At 40.9% G+C, this 21,692-nt stretch overlaps 2 protein-coding genes across 2 annotated transcripts; both read left to right on the top strand.

The window, feature by feature from the left end:
- The first annotated feature begins 7,827 nt into the window (after nucleotides 1–7,827).
- Nucleotides 7,828–11,403, top strand: LOC308093203 (aquaporin FA-CHIP-like). Its single transcript, XM_080439459.1, has 4 exons — nucleotides 7,828–8,232; nucleotides 9,057–9,221; nucleotides 9,750–9,833; nucleotides 10,648–11,403. Exons 1-4 carry the CDS (start codon nucleotides 7,870–7,872, stop codon nucleotides 10,831–10,833), a joined length of 798 nt encoding a protein of 265 aa, XP_080295585.1. The 5' UTR covers nucleotides 7,828–7,869; the 3' UTR covers nucleotides 10,834–11,403.
- A 2,000-nt stretch (nucleotides 11,404–13,403) lies between these two features.
- Nucleotides 13,404–16,532, top strand: LOC308093467 (aquaporin-1-like; the record flags this gene model as incomplete). The annotated part of the gene is made up of 4 exons (XM_080439803.1): nucleotides 13,404–13,766; nucleotides 14,681–14,839; nucleotides 15,021–15,101; nucleotides 16,335–16,532. 4 exons carry the CDS (start codon nucleotides 13,404–13,406, stop codon nucleotides 16,530–16,532), a joined length of 801 nt encoding a protein of 266 aa, XP_080295929.1.
- Between the last annotated feature and the right edge of the window lie 5,160 nt (nucleotides 16,533–21,692).

The raw sequence follows: 21,692 nt of genomic DNA, 5'->3' as shown, positions 1-21,692 counted from the left end.
CCCCCCCACACTCGTCAGTGTGAGGTCACAGAGAAGAATGGGCTTTCTTTTTTCTCTATAGTCAAAACATCTATTTGAGGAACAAATAAATCAATTTGTACCCACGCTCTTTTACAAAGGAGATCTTTTGGCTACAATTACGGCAAATTTCAGTTGTATTACTTTATAAGAATGATGACAGTAATCAATACATTTTGTTGTGAGGCAAGCTTTTGAATGTGTCCGATGGAGAAAAAAAGTTATTTTGGACACAACTCTCCCTGTCCAAATTTTCTGAACCAATTAGATAAATTTGAGCAATTAGTCAAATGAGTTCCTCCCTGTCATAGTCAGTTTCATGGCTCAGTGACCGTGTGGGTTTGCCTGTGCTCCTGAACAAGTTTGATCCACCATCAAAGCAGAATCTTCCCCAAAAGAACACAAATCATCTGTATTGGATATCGACTTTAAATATTCAGACTTTCAGAGGGATGAGTCTATGTAATTCATCACGTCGTGCTACTTTGACAGCTGCTGGGTCAGTAATAAAAATTTCACACAAAATACTTAACTACTTAAGCCCTATTTATTACTTTGCCGTATGATGGTGTCGTGAAAAGTTAGCCGATCTACAAGCCGATTCACGATGCGATGCATCGTTTGAGCTTGTAGATCTTCTATTTTTGTTCTTTCAAATTTTTTGGAATAAAAAACTAAAAGGATGCAGTGAAGGCTTTGGTGGTTAAAGGTCAAATGTCAAGGTCACTGCGACTCCATGTCCATCCCATTCTCCTGAACACGGTATCTCAGGAACGCAGAGGGAATTTCATGGCAAATTTTGGCAAAAACGTCCACTTGGACTCAAGGATGAACTGATTAGAATTTGGTGGTCAAAGGTCAAAGTCACTGTAACCTAAGAAAAAAAAAACACGTTCATTCCTTCAAAGTCATCTCTATATATTCACGGATGAAAACTGCAACTGGTTGGCGGAGGCTTACAACCGTGATGCAGTATTTCTAGTTTGCTATTTCTGGGTTAAAAGTATCACAGTCAAAGACATACCGAATGTTGCAATATGACGGCTATACACTCGCTGTGTTTAATAACCTTAGAAGCACCTTTAGTGGACGGCTGGTTATGCCAAGATGTTCCACCGAACGAAAGTCTTCTGTGTCCGCAACTTTATAATTTTTTAAAAACAAAGTAGACTTTCCAGTGATGTTCTCTTGTTGCATTATGTAATATTGAGTACAATGTACAGTATGTTTGTGAATCATGTGTGCGTTATACTCTTGCTACCGTCACTAATATTTGTATACTTTTTTTATACTGTTTTTATGATGTTGTTGACATGTGGCAGCTAATGAAGTTTCCCTCTCGAGGGATTAATAAAGTTAATCCAATCAAATTAATGATGTGTGCTGTTACGTTTGAACCTCGCTGCTAAACTTAATTATCATCAGGACAACCGAGTCCCAGCCATTACAGACCATGACCCATCCATGACACAGAATTTCAACCATTCCTTTCAAGAGTATATGTCCCATTAGCTTGAATTTGTTAAACCTTTTTACACATTTTATTGTAGTTGTTGAAATAAATCACTCCCACATACCTTTAAACTATGTTTATGCTACATGCATGTTTTGAAGCATTCTCTACATTCCTTTCCCAATAGTCAAACCATCTCACAATTCAGTTGGTGGGTAGTCATGTCATGTGGGATGCCAGCCTCATACACTAGACACAACGCTGATGAAGGTTTGACGCCGAAACGTTGTTCTGTCTGCTCTGCAGTAAATCATGCCAAATGTATAAATAAAAGTGCCTTAAATGACAGTTCCCTGAGTGCTGGTATTCTCTTATAGAGATTTATTGTAAAATGCCTCATACACTGACATCTCTCTACTAAAAGGGCTCTCAGAAAGTTACAACACAGTTACAGACAACACATCAGACGGGGCAGAGTGCTCTTAAAGTCTGATAAGGCAGAGATACTTATAATACTCTACAACAGTGGTTCTCAAAGTGGGGTCCGGGGACCCCCAGGTGTCCTTGAGGGGGTTCCAAGCTGTTAGCCAATATGCAATTTAACCACTTTAACCCTATATACTTTGGCTATTTGGAAATAGCCGATCTACAAGCTCACAACACGATGTGATGCGTCGTGAGCTTGTAGATCTGCTATTTTCAAAAGATCTTTTAGAAGAGTTTAGAAGAATGTGGAACATGGGGATCCCTGGCACAAAATACTTTCAGATGGGGATCCGTGGCTAAATATATCAAAATTTGGGGGTTCTTGACAGGAAAAAATGAGAGAACCACTGCTCTACAATGTAAAGGTAAACTACACATGTACTGTATTTCGTTAAATCTTGAGCAGTGCCATTCACCCCTGTGGCTTTATGAAATGAATAATTAACTGTCCATTAGAAAATATATTTTCTTTGGATCACCGCTAATCAACTATGCATGTCGGACAGTCATAGAATGCAATAGTGCAGGACATTATGTCAGTGATTGGACCCGCCTTACAATCTTGATCCATGACACACATACACTTGCATTACTGTATGCATGCTTTACATTTTGTTTACATCAGCCACAGAGCAGACACAACATCTTGTAACATTTAAGTGAGTTCCTGCGGGAAAGTATTGTATGGTATAGTTAGATCCTTGGTTACAAGTTGGCCATCTCGGTTTTCCATGCCTCCAGAGGATAGGTGTTGGTTTGCCACTTGTTTGAACGACACATTCCCCCGATTTATTCTCTTCCAACTAGGTCTACCATAAACCACACAGTGCACACAATGCTTATCATTCACTTTGCCACAAGTAATTCTGGTCACCTTTTCTCCAAAGTGATTACCCAATACAGTGGTGTAAAGTAACTAAGTACATTTACCTACAGTAAGTACTGTACTTTAGTACAATTTCGTTTTTTCCCTAATAAAAGTTGTTTTCCTCTGGCCTTTCTGACATCTTGCATTTAACAATAAGCTTCCTTCTAATTAACCCTGATAATCTCACCTGCATATTAGACTATAAGCACACAAGGAACTATGTTTCCATATCTGTTGCTATTTTATTGGTATTGTTCTTTAAACTATTCACCTTATGCATATATCAGTTACTATCTGCTGCTATTTGAACTGCCTCATTCCATTGCCATTTTTGTCTTTTAACCATGCACCTTATGTATATAGACTCTATTCATATTAGGAATATTTAACATTTCTGACCAGTTTTCCCTGTTTTCTATCACTTTTCTTTCTATTCCCCTTTCTTGAAAACAGCAAATGATGGGAGCTAGGGCAACAAAGAATTTCAACCACTTTTTTACACCTGTAAGGTGTGATGTGACAATAAAGGTGAAGCTGCAGTTGAGTTGAATCTGAAAGAAATGTCGGTGCAAAATAATTTTTCCAAGTTAAGTGTACAATAACAAGCACACTGCAACTCTCCCAGGAATCTTTCCTCCTGTGAATCACCCTAAACTTGAAACCAGTGCACAGCAAGTCGTGAGTGTCAATAACCTTACAGGTAAAATTTTACATTCTCAGAGTTACACTGACGCTCAGAAGTTTTCAGAGTGCACTTCTTGGCAGAACTAAAATATACTGCTAAAACAAACTTACTGTTCAAAATAAATGACAGAACATTATGACTGGGAATAATCTTCTGGATAGAATAAACAGTGGTCAAATAGCAATAGTTTCATCCTTATTTGTGGCAAGGACTAAGAATAATTTACACTGGCAACCGCCAGTCGATTGAAAGTGCTAAAAATGCTAGCACTGGCCTGGCAGCTGGCACGATTCGCCTGATGGAAGGGAGTGCTCTACCCTTGTAGCAGAAGCTTGCTCGTCGTCTGTAAACAGGACGTGAAGAAGGTGTTGAACATCAGGAAAGCAGCCAGCCCAAGCAGACAGCTCCCTGAGCAGGTCATCAAGACCTGCTCTGACTTCCTGCGCACAAGCATGCACCTCCATATTAAACCTCTCCCTGGCCCAGTCAGTGGTCCCCAGATGCTTCTTAAAAGGTTTATCATACTGCCATTCTACCTCTACTTTACATGTAATTCCATCAACATAATTACTTTTAGTTTTAGATATTTTTATTGTCTCCGCCAGGCCGTAAGGCATGGTGAGAGAGTATGTTTTCCACCCCGTCCGTCCGTCCGTCCGTGTGTCGGTGTGTCCGTGTGTGTGTGTCCGTCCGTCCGTCTGTGACCAGCTAATCTCTTCCACCGTTGGCTTGATCACAGCGCCAGTGTGCACACACACTCCCTGGATGCCAATTCAGAACCTCTGCCCCACATTTTTCACATGGGCCTGTTATAGCGCCACCAGGAGGCCGCTTTTTGCAAAACAATTACTCCTACAGATTTTGTCCAAACGTCACACAAATCGGTACACAGTATCTCTATAGTCATTAAACGAAACCAGTGTTTAAGATTTTTCATATTCCATCCTGATTGGCTAAGAATTGCTTCCAAAGTTTGCAGGAGTGCTCCGTTTTCAACAAAATGCCTCAAATCATGAACACAGCTTGCAATTGCCGTGAAATTGTGCACGTACATTCCCACTAGGCAGAGGAAGAAATGCCACTTAAATTTTTTCAAATCAACCTCATGGTGGCGCTATAGCAGGCCGATTCGTGTTTTTACCTATAACTGCACCGATCTGTGTACAACTTTGTATGCGCACTCCCTAGAGACAAAGGACAACCCTTTGCCCTGCATTTTTCACATCTGCCTTTTATAGCGCCACCAGGAGGCCGACTTGTATAAAACAATTGTTTTGATATTACTCCTTCAGATTTTATCCAAATTTCACGCAAATCGGTAGACATGATCTCTATAGTCATGTGATCAAGACGGATCTGTTAGATTTTTCCTATTCCATCCTGATTGGCTAAGATTGACATCTAAAGTTTGCAGGAGTGGCCCGTTTTGAACAAAATGTTGCAAATCATGACCGCAGCGTCCGATTGCCGTGAAACTTTGCACGCACATTCGCACGACGTTGAGGAACAAATGCCACCCTTTAACATTGGCCTGTTATAGCGCCACCAGGAGGTCTAATATAGCAAAAAAAAAATTTTGAACAAAATGCCTCAAATCATAAATGCAGTGGCCGATTGCCGTGCAAGGCCTAAGAAGAAATGGCACCCTTTTCACATTGGCCTATTGTAGCGCAACCAGGAGACCACAATAACCTACCTGACCTGGCGGAGACCTGTGCTCCGAGGAGCACTTTTTCTAGTTATCTTGTATTGTTCTGTTAGCATAGTCTCTGCAGCATATGTCCCGCCAACATTTCGTTACTTGTACCTGTATGAGTAGGTGACAAATAAACCCCTCTTGATTCTTGATTCTTTTCAGCATCGGGGAGAGCCACGGATCCCTACCACACAGGCAGGCCAGCAGACATTTCAGCTGGTGTTGTCAACTTGTGTGAATTAAGGCTGGAATCGGATGCTGAAACGTGAAACCATCCATCCTTTGTCCAGCTATATTGAATTGGTAGGAATCGTAATGACTCACATGTATGGACATTCTTCTTGCAAATGATCATGCTAAGTGGTTAACATAATTTCCTTTGCATATATGCCACTAAGCAGTAAAATAAATGAACTTGACTGGAACATTTTGACAATATAATCCTGTCCACGAAGGATACCACAGATATGCTCTAAAAGCAAGGCATTTAATCTGCCCACTGCACAAGAGGTCATCCCGCACAGAGCATTGCAGTTTGGGACAGCCTGTACCTCTCCTCCCTTCAACTCCAACATGTACATAGTCAAGGCATTAGATCAAGGAATGGAACCAGGGCATATGAGAGAGGAGTCTGCTTCTCATGACCAATATGCCCCACATCATTCCAGGGCAACAGTGTGTGTGTAGGGTAAAAACAATACATTAAATAACAGTAGTATCGAACTTCCTTCCTCTGAATGAACTGTTCTTATCATCATGACAACAGTCTGTCATAAACCTCCTGGTTGCCAGAGACAACTGCACCGCACTGACACACATTTAGAGAATCCCAACTGAGCCATAAGTAGTACAGTACAGTTAATAATTGAAAGTTCACTGTGTAATTTTAGAATGGAACACTTTCCCTCATCACCCCCGGATGTCTCAAAAATAAATATGAAAGAAAGATTGGCTACATTGGTATTAAAGGTTTCAAGGCTAGCTGTATGTATGTCTAATAATAAAAACATCTAAAGAAAAAAAAAGTATCTGTATCCAACTCAAATGTGATACATGCATATCTGTATCCAACTCTAACTGCTTTCTTATTCTGTGGTTCAGTCAGTCGGTGTTGCTGTCACAAGCGATTGCGTTGGAGGTCAGGTACAACAGGCTGCTCGTTTCCCACAGTTGATGTTTTACCCTGTTACACCTATTACTCCATATCTGACAAGCATTAACTAAATGACCTTGCAGTGCTTTTCCACCATTGGAGTTGCTGTAAGAAGGTTATATTGTGTGGAGCCTTACAAGTACACCCTGAAGAAGACAGATTTAACCTTCAATAATCTATCATTATAATCTATCATGTTTCCACCTCATGGTCCATTACAGGACACTCATTTTGCTGTTTGAGATATATCAGCAAAACATTCCAGAGCATCATCCCCATTGCTAGTGTTGTAGGTTAAAACTCTGGGCCCATTCTCTACCTTTTTATTAACGGAGACAAATCTTGACTGAAAGAGATACAACGCAACACCATGCTCTGTTTTCCTCTCCCTCTATCCCCCCTTCCGCCTCGCTCTCTCTCTCTCCCCCTCATGTCTGTTTTCTCTGTCTCCATTGGTAATCCAAAGCTCACGTGAAAGGCCAGTCCGCGACAGGCGGTCTTGAAACATCTTGAGTGACCCTTTTTGTGGGGGGTAGGGTGTTTGAGAGGCGTTGAGATTCTCGGTAGCCCTTCCCTATATTCTGTCCATGATCAATGGTATGATAGACATGACAAGTGAACAGATCACTCACTGTGTTGTAATATGCAAACCACAATAAAAGTGGACACATTCAAAAGCACGCAATGTTCATTTGATTATTACAACACAGGTTTGCTGACCGTTGTAATATGCACAGTGACAAGGCATAACTGACATTCCAGAATTTGTCATAGGTTTATCAGGATACTGCATGACCAAGTATGCAGGATACCACTTTAGAAGTATTACTGTCATCTGCTTGCTAGATCATCACGTTTTCTATCTATTCATATTCTTATCCCATCTTGCTTATTTCTTTAACGGTATGACCCACATATTGGTCACAATAATATGACTTGTGCAAAGTAATATATTTTCTACATGTGTTTAATAAACTTCATAACATGCTGTGTGTTACTGCCTTGCAGTCTTGTTCTCAGAGATCATTGCATGTTTACAGATGAGTAATTCAACTGAATGACCAGTCACCACCTTAATAGAGGAGAGCTTTTAGGATCACAACAGATGATTCTAAATCACAACTCTGACTCATAATCTAGACTCTGAATCCAAGCAATAAAACTCTAATGCCTTTGTGCAAGGGCAAAATTGTCCACCGTCCACAGCTGCTTTTAGAACTAATACTACCACTCACAAAAGTCCAAAGAGCACAACGAGGTGCACAGGGAGGTCCCAGGAGCGGGGCAGGAGGCGAAAGAGGGGAGGAGGGAACCACGGAGGAGGGAGGGAGGGAGACCAGCCTTTTGGATTTCTCATTAATTCAGTGTGGCCTTCCCTTTCACTTTTTAGGACCCGCCCCCTTACCATTATCAGCCCTCAGCCATATATATGCAGCCTGTTGCTGTTGTTTGTGAGTATACATACACACACCACTAAGGACCACCACAGGCCTATAGCTGCACAGCCACCATGAGAGAGTTCAGGAGCAAGGCATTCTGGAGGGCCGTTCTGGCCGAGTTGGTGGGGATGATCGTCTTTATTTACCTCAGCATCTCCGCAGCAATTGGCAACAGCAATAATACAAACCCGGACCAGGAGGTCAAGGTCTCGCTGACCTTTGGACTGGCCATCGCCACACTGGCCCAGAGTTTAGGGCACATCAGTGGAGCCCACCTGAATCCTGCTGTTACCCTGGGCATGCTGGTCAGCTGCCAGATCAGTGTCTTCAAGGCACTCATGTACATTGTAGCTCAGATGCTGGGCTCATCACTGGGCAGTGCCATTGTGTATGGAACACGTCGAAATGCAACTATTGCACTGGGTCTTAATGAAGTAAGTGTCTCACTTCTCATGTTTGTTTTTATTACAGTATGTAATGTATGTGCAGGGATAAACGCTTTCCCACGGTGCCAAGAAATGTAAGAACTTTCAATGTCATTTAATGATATGTATTCAGAGTGCATCTCTTTCAAACTTTGACCTTATAGTTAAAAGTACAAAAAGAACAGTGCAAATGTGTAGCTAGCAATATATTTCCATTGACGGAATATGCATGTAGTGTGGTGGTAAAGTGTGGTGTTGGCACTGTGGTATGCCTAGAATTATTGTTATTGCTCACAATTAGATGGTGGTGATGCACAATTATACCATGCTGTGATGCACCGGATGAAAGCACTTAAGATAATCATGTGACAGTGATTAAATGCCTTACATTTGGGAAGTTTTCATGCTGTATTCTGGAAAATACAGGGGGTTCACTACTGGAGTCTTGTTCTCCATGGTGATAAACAACACTTGTCTTAATACAGTAATTGCATTCTTGATAAACATTGACTGACAAGGCATGACCTCCACTGACTGCATGGGTTGAGATCAGTCAAATACGTACGTATTACACAAGTTAACCGGAGTATTGAAAATTACATTAATTTTAACTAATTGAAAATAAATGAGCAGTCTGGCACTTCAGGGTCTTTGCCCAATTGCTGTCAGACATAATTGAGCCAAATTAGGAATGGCTTTCCGGGGGCCAGTTCAGCTACTTGCCAGCAATTCCTAAATGGGAAGTTCTAGTGATGAGAAACATCCATCTACCTAATGCAAACTGACAAAATGTTGTTGTTTTGGATTCCCCCTCCACTCCCCTGCTTCCACAGCTCAGCGACGGTATCAGTCCTAGTCAAGGATTCGGTATCGAGCTCCTGGCAACCTTCCAGCTGGTCCTCTGCGTCATTGCTGTTACTGATAAAAGGCGACGTGATGTCACTGGCTCTGCACCCCTAGCAATTGGCCTCTCAGTCGCATTGGGACACTTGGCAGCCGTAAGTTGGTTCTTACTGTCGTTCACGGTGCAGTATCTTGTCTACCCATGCAAAGCTTGTGCTGTACTATATAGAACAGAGGTTGAAACACAAAACAATTTGTGGTCTCAATGTACAGGAACCTCTACCACAGAATTTCATGCTCTTATCTTTTTTTACACACACTACACTATATTATTTAAACATCCCTCACACTTAGGCACCCAACACATTATATTTATAATTATTTATAAATATGTGCACACACACACACACACACACACACACACACACACACACACACACACACACACACACACACACACACACACACACACACACACACACACTGTGTGTGTATACTCTCTTTTTGCTGCAATGTCGAGGAGCTGAAACTTAAGAATCGTACTCTCTTATGTGTATAAAACGTACCAATGTAACAATAAAACATTGTTTTAATATCATACGTGCACCTGCTCTTGTCGGGAAATATCAGACCACCAAAGCATTTCACTAAATATAATATTGTCTCTTTGTTATTGAACACAGATCAGCTACACAGGCTGTGGAATCAACCCTGCACGCTCCTTCGGTCCGGCTTTGATCGAAAACAATTTCGGTGAACACCACTGGGTGAGTCACGGATTCGAACCTACAATCTTGCACACTTTTTAATACCTCACATTCTTGTGTGAGGCCATTGTACAGTCTGCCATGGCTAAACAATTCAATAACTGAATAACCAGCAACCCTCCATTATGTTACAAAGTCAACGTGTGATAACGTCTATTGTTTTATTATTAGCCAAACACAGATAAAACCACATCCAAGGGAAAGAATGTATTGCTCCAATGCAACCATGTGATACTTTGATTTCAGAGGTTCTCAAAGTGGGGTCCAGGGACCCTCTGGGGTTTCTTGAGGGGGTTCCAAATGGACCCTTACAGGTCTGCAACTCTCAGAGTCATGGGGGTTCCTTGAAATTAAAAAGGAAAATGTTGAGAACAACTGCGTTGTTTCATTGAGTGATCTCTAGCTAATGACCAGAGATACTTGCTGTGGCAGTTCAGGATCGATCTGATCTTAGTCTCTCGAGCCAGACTGTTGACTCCCACAATTTTCAAATGCTTCCGTCATACAATCTGTAGAACGGAAGCGCTGAAAACGTTCCAGGGGTAAAGCGGATGTCCCGCCAGCGCCCCTCCCCCCCACTTCCGTTTCGTCTTTGCAGTTACGTAAATGTGTCCAACTGTAAAATGAAATGATCAAAGCATATGGCTTGCTGCTTCGAATAAATGGAAATTCTAAAGTATATATAATAGATATTCTAAATGTATTTTCGTGAACGGAAATGACAGGTGTAGTTCCAGACTCTATACAGCGTTCAGAGATTGTGGAATATAGTTGTCTGACTACACAGGACTGATCTGATTTGAACCCAATGCAGGTGTACTGGGTGGGGCCGATGTGTGGAGGTGTGGCCGCAGCCCTCGTCTATGACTTCCTCCTGTACCCCAAGTTTGATGACTTCCCTGACCGCCTGAAGGTCCTTGTCAGCGGCCCTGTGGGAGACTATGACGTCAATGGAGCCGAAGACACTACAGCCGTGGAGTTGTCCAGCTCCAAGCAGTAGCCGCGCTGTAAAATCCTGACTGTTCATTTAACTCTGAGAGTGTACAAATGGAACCAAATGGACTCTCCTTGGACCTTCCACTTGTACACTCTCTCGGGTTTTAATGAACACTCAGGATTTTACTGTGCATTCAGCACCAGCATTTAGTGTAAAGTACTGAAGATCTATACTCGACTCTTGAAAAAAGACGAAAAAGCTATTGAATTTGCTTCGGTGTATCAGTGAGTTATGCCATTCTGAAAGGCCAATGATTATTTCATGAGGTTTTTTTATGGTGGTAATAGTCATTTAGGATCTAATTCTAATTCACTCAAATTTGACTACACACCATTTTGCACCCAAACCACTGCCACCCAAGCATAATATGTTTAGATTTGTAACAACCTCAAGTGAGCTTCTTTGTGTGTTAAAAATGTCTTCCCTCATCAGTATTCTATGTGACGCAGTTTGTTTTTGTATACATATTTCTAAGTACCTTTATGAGTATGACTTATATTTCTTTTGTATAATGTATTATGTGTGTCCATCACTTTTGTAAGTAAAATAAAACACCTGGCTGTTGGTAACAAATGTTGCTCTGAGTACAGTATTTCCGTTTCCCATAACCATTTTCCATATCAATTTTCCAATTGCTCTTTTGTTTAGCACACCTATAAGGTAATGAACAGTAGCCTACAGTAAATTATGACTGTCTGAGGACGAAAAAAGAAAAGGCAATAGTTTTGAATAAATTGCCTGTATTTAATGTGACTTTGTTGGTTAGTATCATTTTTGACATTTTAACAATGGAGACATTTAATGAACAAATGTTTAGTAAAAGTCATGGATGGACGACGTTTTAACATTTACCATGTCATGTCAGCATAATGCATTTTTTCTCATAGTGGATTTGAGCTATGCTACTGTACATTCCAGATTATCACTTCATCACAGCCTTTCTATGCTATCATGCCACTGTTTGGCATCAGTATCCAGCTATGTCGTAGGGCCAGTAGAGCCGTACTAATCTACTAGTAGATTCATACTATCCTTGATCCATAGCATGTACTCTATGTCATTTCCAATCCAGTTCCATGGTGAATGCCACCCATGTGCTAACCTTAACCACACCGAACCCATGCCTTAACTTTACCATACTAACAGTGCCTAACCTTCACTACAATTCATTCATTCAACCCATGCCTAAACTTAACTGTTTGCACAAGGCTTGATCCACATCCAGTGGTGGACAAAGTACTCAACCCCAGTACTTGAGTAGATGCTCCTGCTCAAATATTACTCATCGCAATTCACAACTATATTTGAAATAGGGCTTAAAAATACAAATAAGTAACGTACAGATACTCAAAAAGTTTTACTTAACTACTGTACTCAAGTAAATGTACTTCTTTATTGTCCACCACTGCTTACATCCAAGGATACTGTTGCTGTGTAAGCATATAGATTATGTGTGCTCTTTATCAGGATACTGCATGCCAAAGTATACAGGATGTCACTATACTGTAGAAATACAACTGTCATCTGCTTGTTAAAACATCATGTTTTCTATCTATTCCCCTATCCCATCTTGCTTAATTGGCTCACATATCTTGCTTATTTGACGCCATACATGTCTTCCAGTCATGTATGGCTTGTGCAAATGTATATCTCGCGCTTGCTTAGAGATGAGTAATGCAACTGAATGACCAGTAACCACCTTTAATGTAGGAGAGCTTTTAGGATCACAAGGATTATCGCAATACAACATGACACAGAGGTATGAGGCAGATGAGAGTACTGAATACACCCATGTTGTGATAACATGCAATAGCTCCATGTCTCCCTGTCCTCACACTCAAATGGTGTTGTTGTTGTTTATTTGTTAAAAACTAACTAGCTCTGCATTTCATGACCAGTTTCAGTTATGATGTATCATAGCATGCTGTCCAGGCTTACATAACATTAATGTTGGTGATTGTGTTTGCCATTTACTTACAGTGCCAGTGCCTCTTCTTGTGATTTGATACAAAACTGAAAGTGGAAAGAAATCAGAATAGCTACAATAGAAGAGCCAGTAGATTTACACTTGATTTATGTTTCGGTGACAGTGTGGTGCAATGACAAATAATGACATTTATTTCAAAAGAAAAAAGTGTGTAATTATATAGCTAGACCAGCAACTTTATTTGATAAACATCGAATACACCTAAAGTAAAGCTCCTATCAAAACATGACCTTGAAAATGTTATCATTATGATTTGACAGCACAATCCAATTCAGGTTTTAATCATTTAATGATCAATGTGACTTTTTAAACAAATACTACATGCCAGACAGGATTGAAATAACAGTTTGGCCTTTGATTAAATGTGTATAAAAAGCAACAGTGCCTTCTGTTTAATTGGTTGTGCACTACAGGCCATCAGTTCTTTCTTAACAGGTATTTAAGATGGCAAATGTCTCAGTTGATTGTAATTGGGCCTGATCCTTTAAATACACACCTGTAGCAAATTGGCCATTTCATTCACTCAGTTGTAATTGCTGTGCTGGCAGGAGGGTGCTGTTGTGTAGCTCACAGAATACTGCACAGGATGTCTGAGATCCAAACATGGTCATTTTGGAGGGCGGTTCTGGCCGAGTTACTATGCATGGTCGTGTTCATCTTCATTGGCATTTCGGCTGCTATAGGGGACAAAAACGATGCTTATCCTGACCATGAAGTGAAGGTAGCGCTAACATTTGGACTGGCCATCGCTACGCTGGCCCAGTGTATCGGTCACATCAGTGGAGCCCACCTGAATCCTGCCATCACCTTGGGGTTTCTGGCCACCTACCAGATGAGTTTCCTCAGAGCTTTTTTCTACATCTTAGCTCAGATGTTGGGAGCCGTGGCGGGCAGTGGTATTGTATATGCTATCAAGCAAGAACACACAGATTCCCTTGGTGTTAACAAGGTAAGGACGTGAATTCACGTGAATTCAATTTGCTGATGTTGTTTAACCCATTAAGGCCTGAGGCCAATTAAAAAAATGTTTTTCTAAATCTTATGTTTTTTTAGAAAATTTAAAATATTTTTTTCAAGATTTTTCAAAAATAGTAAATCTACAACTTCATAGCGCAGCACTCGGTGCCGTGCTATGAGCTTGTATATCTAATTTTTATCAAAATGATGCAAAGTCCACAGGGCTAGCTCAGGCAGACAACTCAGAGCAGTGCCAACTCCTGATCAGGTGATCAGTCACATGCTCACTCCATCTGATTGGGGCAGGCTATTGAAACCTTTCTGCTCATTCGTTTTGCTGCTGCTCTGACATCTTGCTGCTCTGCTGCTGCTTTGTACTTAGCGCTATGAACTATACATATTTTGTGCTATAAACCACCCTATAGAGCGTGCCAACGTGTCGTCACCACGGGGGGGGGGGGGGGGGGGGGGGCGTTGGGCGTGGCATTGGGCAATGTTAAGTCAACCTGGTTTTTACCCCTCAAAGATGTCCGCCGCTACCAAAAGACACTTGTTGACGCCCCCTTCAGGATTTTTGGCACACTCTATAGCTAGCATCCACCTGTGGGCTCTGTTTCTATGATTCCCTTAGGGGGTTCCACTTCATTTACCTGTATTGTCTATTTTGCAGATCATTTATTATATTTATCTGTTTACAGGGAATTAATGAATTGAGACGGAGCATTGAAGCCAAATATACTGCTTACATACTTATAATTGTTGCTTGTACAATATGCCTTATGCAGCAGGGTCTTGGCAGACCCTCTGTCTATGGTGCATTACAAATTATGCAAATTTAATTTTAGGTTCCCAAGAGTTATGAGGCACAGGGAGGAAATTCTAACTCGCTTCCTGTCTCCATTGTAGCTCAATGAAATCAGCCCAGGTCAAGGTTTTGGCGTGGAATTCATACTGACGTTCCAGCTGGTCTTGTGTGTTATATCAGTGACTGATACGCGGCGTGACGTTAACGGGTTTGGACCTCTGGCTATTGGATTGTCCGTTGTGGTGGGACACCTTGCAGGAGTGAGTACATCAAAGTTTTTCCGCTTCTTGTTTGGTTAATGGTTCATCTGTTTTGTTGTGGCCCAATACAATGGATTGGCGTGACATGAACGGCCTTCAACCTTAGCTTGCGTAGGATCATGAATCGGTCATGTGCTGCCAGAAAGGCAAGTGGTCTCTTCCTCTGCTCTGATGTTTACAGATCAGCTACACCGGGTGTGGGATTAACCCAGCTCGATCCTTTGGGCCTGCACTTGTTCAGCTGGCTTTTGAGGATCATTGGGTATGTATGTACCACAGAATAAAGTTCTGAAGAAATTTAAACCTTCAGAAATGTTACCACTGTCATAGGTGAAATCTTTTTAAAAAATCCAACGTTTTTCAAATATAGGGGAACTAGCAGATCTACTAGCTTGCATCACAACATGCCATAAGCTTGTATATCTGATATTGTAGTTTGTTTGACTATTCAGGTTAAAAACTACAGCATGTTAAAACATGGCAGTCTATATAAGGCTGACCTTATACTACACCATGACGTAAGCAAATTAATGAGATTATGTGTCATTGACAATAGTGTTTACTACTGTCTATGCTTGCACATTGGCACTCCAATGGGTTGCCCCTAAATCTAACGCACCCCTTATTAATTGTACTAGCTGCAGCTGCATTGCTCATTAGCTCACCATGTCTGCTGTAGTTGTCGGCGAGAGAGTATGTTTTACCCCCTGTCCGTCCGTGTGTCCTGTCCTGTCTGTGTGTTAGCAGCTAATCTCCGGCACCGTTGGCCCGGTCGCTGCGAAACTGTGCACACACACTCCCTGGATGCCAATTCAGAACCTCTGCCCCAAAATGTTCACATGGGCCTGTTATAGCGCCACCAGGAGGCCGATTTGTGCAAAACCCATTTACTCCTACAGATTTTATCCAAACATCACGCAAATCGGTACACAGTAGCTCTATAGTCATGTGATCAAGACGGATCTGTCCGATATTTCATGTTCCATCCTGATTGGCTAAGGTTGGCTTCCAAAGTTTGCAGGATTGGTCCGTTTTGAACAAAATGTCTCAAATCATGAACAGAGCGTGCGATTTCCGTGAAAACGTGCAGGCACATTCCCACTAGGCCGAGGAAGAAATGGCACCCTTTTCACATTGGCCTGTTATAGCGCCACCAGCAGGTCTAATTTACCAAAACACATTTTTGCAACAAAATGCCTCAAATCATGAATGCAGTGTCTGATTGCCGTGAAAGACCTAAGAATAAATGGCACCCTTTTCACATTGGCCTATTATAGCGCCACCAGGAGGCCACAATAACGTACCTGACCTGGCGGAGACCTGTGCTCCGAGGAGCACTTTTTCTAGTTTTTACCTGAATTGGAAAACACAACAAATCAGCCAAGGGTTTCATGGCCCTTTTTAAGCAGGCATGGGTCTTTCCAACTGATGACATTAGACATATCAATATCAATGACATGGTATGTGGCATGACTCCCTCTTTGCTCCATTTCAGGTATACTGGGTAGCGCCCATGAGTGCAGGGCTGACAGCAGCTCTTCTCTATGATTACCTGCTAATGCCTAGGAGTGAGCCCTTCAGCGAGAGAGTCAAAGTCCTGTGCTGGGTGGAGAATGACGACATTGACAGAGAGCCACTTCTGGAGGATATTAAACATGACGATTATCATGAGCGTGGCGTTAAGTCAGCTTAAACGTGTCAATAAAACGTATAAACATTTTGTAAGATTCTTTCCTGTTTTCATCTTTCTCCCCTTTTGCACAAACATCATCACTATAAATGCTGATCAAGTAGCATGTTCAATATACTGAGTATGAATACAAAGAAGGGGTGGATGTAAAAGGTTGGCTGCTGAATTTGTTGGTATGATTCTGTTCATAATCATTGGTATATGTGCTATTAATGCAAAAGGTGATGGAGGTGAAGATCTCCCTGGCCTTGTGTTGGCCATTGCCACAGTGGTCCAGTGTTAGGGTCTTGTCAGCGGAGCCCACTGCACTGAACCCTGCTGTATAACTTCTGCTGCCAGATCAGTGTCCTCAGATGTGTGCTCTACGTCCTGGCTCAGATGCTTGGGGCTGTCGATCGTAGCCAGCACCATTGTAAAATCAATCCGGCCAGAAAGCATTTATTTCGCTTGGCATTAACATGGTATGCAGTTGACTGAAATGTTTTGACATCAGTCTTAAGCCTGATTTATACTTTGTCGTACGATGTGTCATGCACCATAAATAGCCCATCCACAACCGCACAATGCTGAGGCGCATTGAGCTTGTATGGCGGAGCATAAATTAAGCATTGATTGAACAGTAATTTGCTCAATGACTATTGATTTGTAGAACTGAACTTTTAGTGGAATACAAGGCCTTTTTCCTTAAATTTCATTTGCAATATTTCTGTAAGCAAATATTTATCTTGATTTTTCAGTTAACCACTTAAACCCTCTATCCACAAGTTTCCTAGGGCGTTGTGGGCATCACTTCCTGTCGATTTCATTGGATATCATTGGATTTCATTGGATCACATTGAATCACATCGACAGGAAATGATGCCTACAACGCCCTAGGAAACTTGTGGATAGGCTACTTAGTAAAATGGCCGATCTACAAGCTCGCAACAGGTTGCGAGCTTGTATATCGGCTATTTTTGGTGAACACCACCCTTCAGCTTCTAGTGTCAATATTGTGAATATTGACCACTGTCACACAACAAAGAAGAACGGGTGGATTGTCATGCTTGATTAACTTAGGGCTTAATTCTGTGACTTTGGGTAGTTTATCATATAATTATTGTAATGCAACAATCTATGCATTTAGTTTAAATACTGACATAATCACAAGGCGTGCAGAAAAGCTGTGCTGATGCATTTCCTTATGTTGGCCTTTCCTTTGGTGAAGACTATACCAGCCCAGGGCAAAGTCAGTGGCCAAAATGAATAAAAATCCTCCCATTTGCTCGTTCCCCTATTATTAAAGTTCAGACACAGAAAATGTCATTGCTTTGCACAAAGTAAGGCAGAGAAATTATGTAACCTTTGTTTTGTGATTGCACTCTCCTAACACCCTATTGTCAACACCCGATTTAGAATCTAGTCAATCTGGAATGAGATTTATTCAATTGAAGGAATTTGGCTGCAATCCAGAATGTCTCGCCGTAGAGAGACAACTAAAGGATGTGAATCAAGCTACTGCACATTAAAACACTATACGTTATCTTGCAGGACAAGTATGATTAGACAAGTGGACATGAGGGAGATTTCATTTCCCATTTGGCAGCATCACAAGTATGTTCTTTTTTTTCCAGTAGTGCACATGACTGCTCTTGACATCCCATGTTCTGCGTACTTAACAGTCTCCACACCCTGTGCTAATCATTGAATAACCACCAAATGACTTTACATACCACAAGCAAATCATTCTTGGACGAAAAGCTAATCGGTGAGATCCTGTAGTAATGAAGTCAGTGGTTCCTAACCTTCTCTAGATCAGGGCCCTCTTGAAAATCTCTGAAGTGTTCATGGCTAACCCATCTGACCACTTAACAGGCTTTATTTTAGCATGTTTATTTTAATTCAGCGCTTAATCATTCGATTGTGTTCCAGCTTAATACCATGACATTTTGTAACTTTGAAAAATAAAATAAAGTTATTTTATCAAAATCTCTGTGTTTTGCCAATTTCTTTAAGGGGCCCACTTTGCAATATCCTCCTGGCTCACCACTGGTTGTGAATGAATCGCTGATGTAAGTTATTTTTGGACGAACCAGCACTCTGTTGCAGAACAACATCTGTAGCTGGATGTATCTCATTTAGTATTCATGTTATTCTATACTGGGTGTGATATGATCATTAACCTCAATGTTTTCAACTCAAATAAATAATGTAATTGCCTGCAAGGAGGATTGAGGTGTACGGTATGCTTTATTCTGGCAACAGAGAACTCACACCAACTGTCTATTCTTGTCAACATTATCTCAAGATAGCTATGCAAGTTACAGAAATATTTATAATACACAATCTACAACTTCCATTTATTGTCACATCACACATTTACACCATGAAAAGAGTGTTTGAAATTAGTTTTTTTTTAAGTATGAGTAAAAAATATCAAATATCAAAATAAATAAATATGAAAAATACATTTTTAAAGATATATAAAGCACATAGTGTCACGGGTGTCTATTTGACTATTTGTTTAGTTGTTTGCATCTGTGAGGCTTAGTCGTGTGACAAGCCTGACTCACATTTATTGCATTATATGCTTAACCTCCAACTATTAGTGTTAAGTGCTTGTTTCGAGGTTTGTCCTCAATAAGTTTTTCCCTACATTTGTCTCATTTCGCATCCATATTATTTGGCTCCCATGTTGAGCTCAGTGATTATGTCTTGTGCCAATGTAGTTTAGTACAATATTTAATCCAATTCACTATTTATTTTTGAACTGCCAACAGATACCCTAAATGTAATGTCTTCCATTGCTTTTTAAAAAAAACTTTATTTGCTTTTATTAAACTAAACAAAAAACTAAAAACTTGCATGTTAAAATATACACACAGTCTACCATAAATCCCAACAGGAACTGTGGTGTTCCCAGATAAGAGGGAGTTTTAAGACTAAAGTGTTTATAACTTTAACTATAACCCCACTAACCCCTATCCACCTCATCTCTACATTCTCTGTGCTGAGTGGTGTTGAGCCCTTATCTACAGCCACAGAGTAACTTACCATGCTCACTCCCTCTCTGTTCTTCGTCAGATTTTGGAAACGGTTCAATAAACTTTGTGTCAAGTGAAGGAGCCATGCTCAGAATAATTGTGAAGTGTTTAAAAGAAAAAATGGGAGGTTTAATTTAGAGCAGGTTGTCATTGCAAGCGGAGAAAGTACTCTGTGTAAGTGAAACAATGTGCCACTCAAACCTGTATAATAAAGCAATCATGGCTTCCCCTCTTTCTTTACTGCAGTGTGCGCACAAAAACATTGAAAATTATGTTTCAGCTCTTTCTAACCTTAACACTGACTGACACTCCAGGCCCCATTTTTGCAAGTTTAGTGTCTTTTAAATAACATCATAACACCCTGACATTCAGTTAACGGCCTCGACACAGCTGACACTGCAGACAAGCAACTCAAAGAACCCTTACATCCTCATAAATATTTCTTGTAACCGTTGAGCCTCTAAGGCATTGTGCGTTCATTCAATGCGAGGGCATTGAATGAACTCATTAAATGACATAATTAAATGACATCAAAGCTCTGTGACAATACGCAAGGAAACAATTCAGTCCATGAGGGTGCCACCACAAAATAAATGACCTTCTGTATGCAAGATGCTGGATTCATCAGCAGAAGTTGATGAAATCATGACGAAATCATGACAAAACTGCCGGAGACAACCTTTATGGAAGAAAGTTCCCGAAACCTCAGTATGGTTCTCCAGTCCGAGTTAATCATTAATGCTGCTGCCACCTCAAATGTCCTTAATGACATTTTTTAAATAATTGAGCGTATCAAATTATTAATGTACAATATTGCATGAGGATGTACACACAGACACACACACACACACACACACACACACACACACACACACACACACACACACACACACACACACACACACACACACTTTACTAGATTCCCATGATCTCCACTAAGTCCTAAAACCCCTGAATGCCATACGTTTTCATATCAAGGACCCCCCAAATTGATATGTATTTGGCCGCGGACCTCCTTCTGAAAATATTCTGTGCCAGGGACCCCCATAAGAGAATATTTGTGTGAAACGTATTCAAAATTGTTAAACATTTCCCCAAATTTTTTCAAGGTATTTCTTTTTGGCTGGGGTCCCCTGGAACCCTCTTGGGGTCCCCGGACCCCACTTTGAGAACCTGTATTCTAGGCCTTTAACCGATGGCCACCTGTTACCTGGAAGCAGAGATAACAGAAGCAGAACACATTGACTATCATAGATCTCTCCTTGGAATGGAAGGGAGTAAAACACAGCAATTATTATGATTCCACTTCTCATTTCTCATGGAGATTCATGTCAACCTTAAATCCGGGAAGAAATGTAAGGAGCATTTTTGGACATGATTATATGGATGACTACCAGGAAGAAGTATACAATTTCATGTATGTTTCATGTTACATGTTCCATGTATGGCTTCCATTCTATGCAAACAGCACCATGATTAAGCTGATGTCAGGTGTTGAATGGTAAATGCAGGGACAGATTAAATGATGTGTCTCATGGAGGAAAAACATTATATAGGGTAACGTTGAAATATGTGGGCCCCTCAGCCTATGCAGTGCAAGGAAATGCACACACGTCCACAATGAATTTAAACAGGTGCTGGATCAAAATAAATACATTCAAAAATGAACCAGTGAAAAGAAAAGCTATCCGCACACTATGTGAATGCTCCCAAAATGAGTTTGAATTTATTTGTGTGGTGGAACAAAGGTATTGATATGTTATTAGGAAGCCTAAAACTTTGGACTTATGGAAAATAGTTTTGTTGCTGTCCGGCAGAAACCAGCTAACTCAATTTTTCCGCTTTTGCATTTTTCTTTCCATAAATCAGTGCTATTGAACACCCTTTACGTCTGTGTGTTGATTAAAAAAATATTGAACCAATGAAAATTATTAAAAAGCGCTTCTGACAAAACCAGCTAACTCCATTGGATCCTCAAACTTTCTGCTAAACCAGCTAAACTCCACCAAAGGGGGGTGGAGTTAGCTGGTTTTGCTGACTCCAGGCTCCACCCCCTTTGACCTCCAACCTCATTGTGAGCTTGGCGGTCCATTTAGCTTTTCTTATCATTGATAAGAACAGCTAAATGGAACAAAACCTT

This window comes from Gymnoscopelus braueri, assembly GCF_963280865.1.
Source record: "Gymnoscopelus braueri genome assembly, chromosome: 10".
NCBI lineage: Eukaryota > Metazoa > Chordata > Actinopteri > Myctophiformes > Myctophidae > Gymnoscopelus > Gymnoscopelus braueri.
The sequence above is the reverse complement of the archived record's forward strand: the minus strand, read 5'-3'. Positions and strand labels throughout refer to the sequence as shown.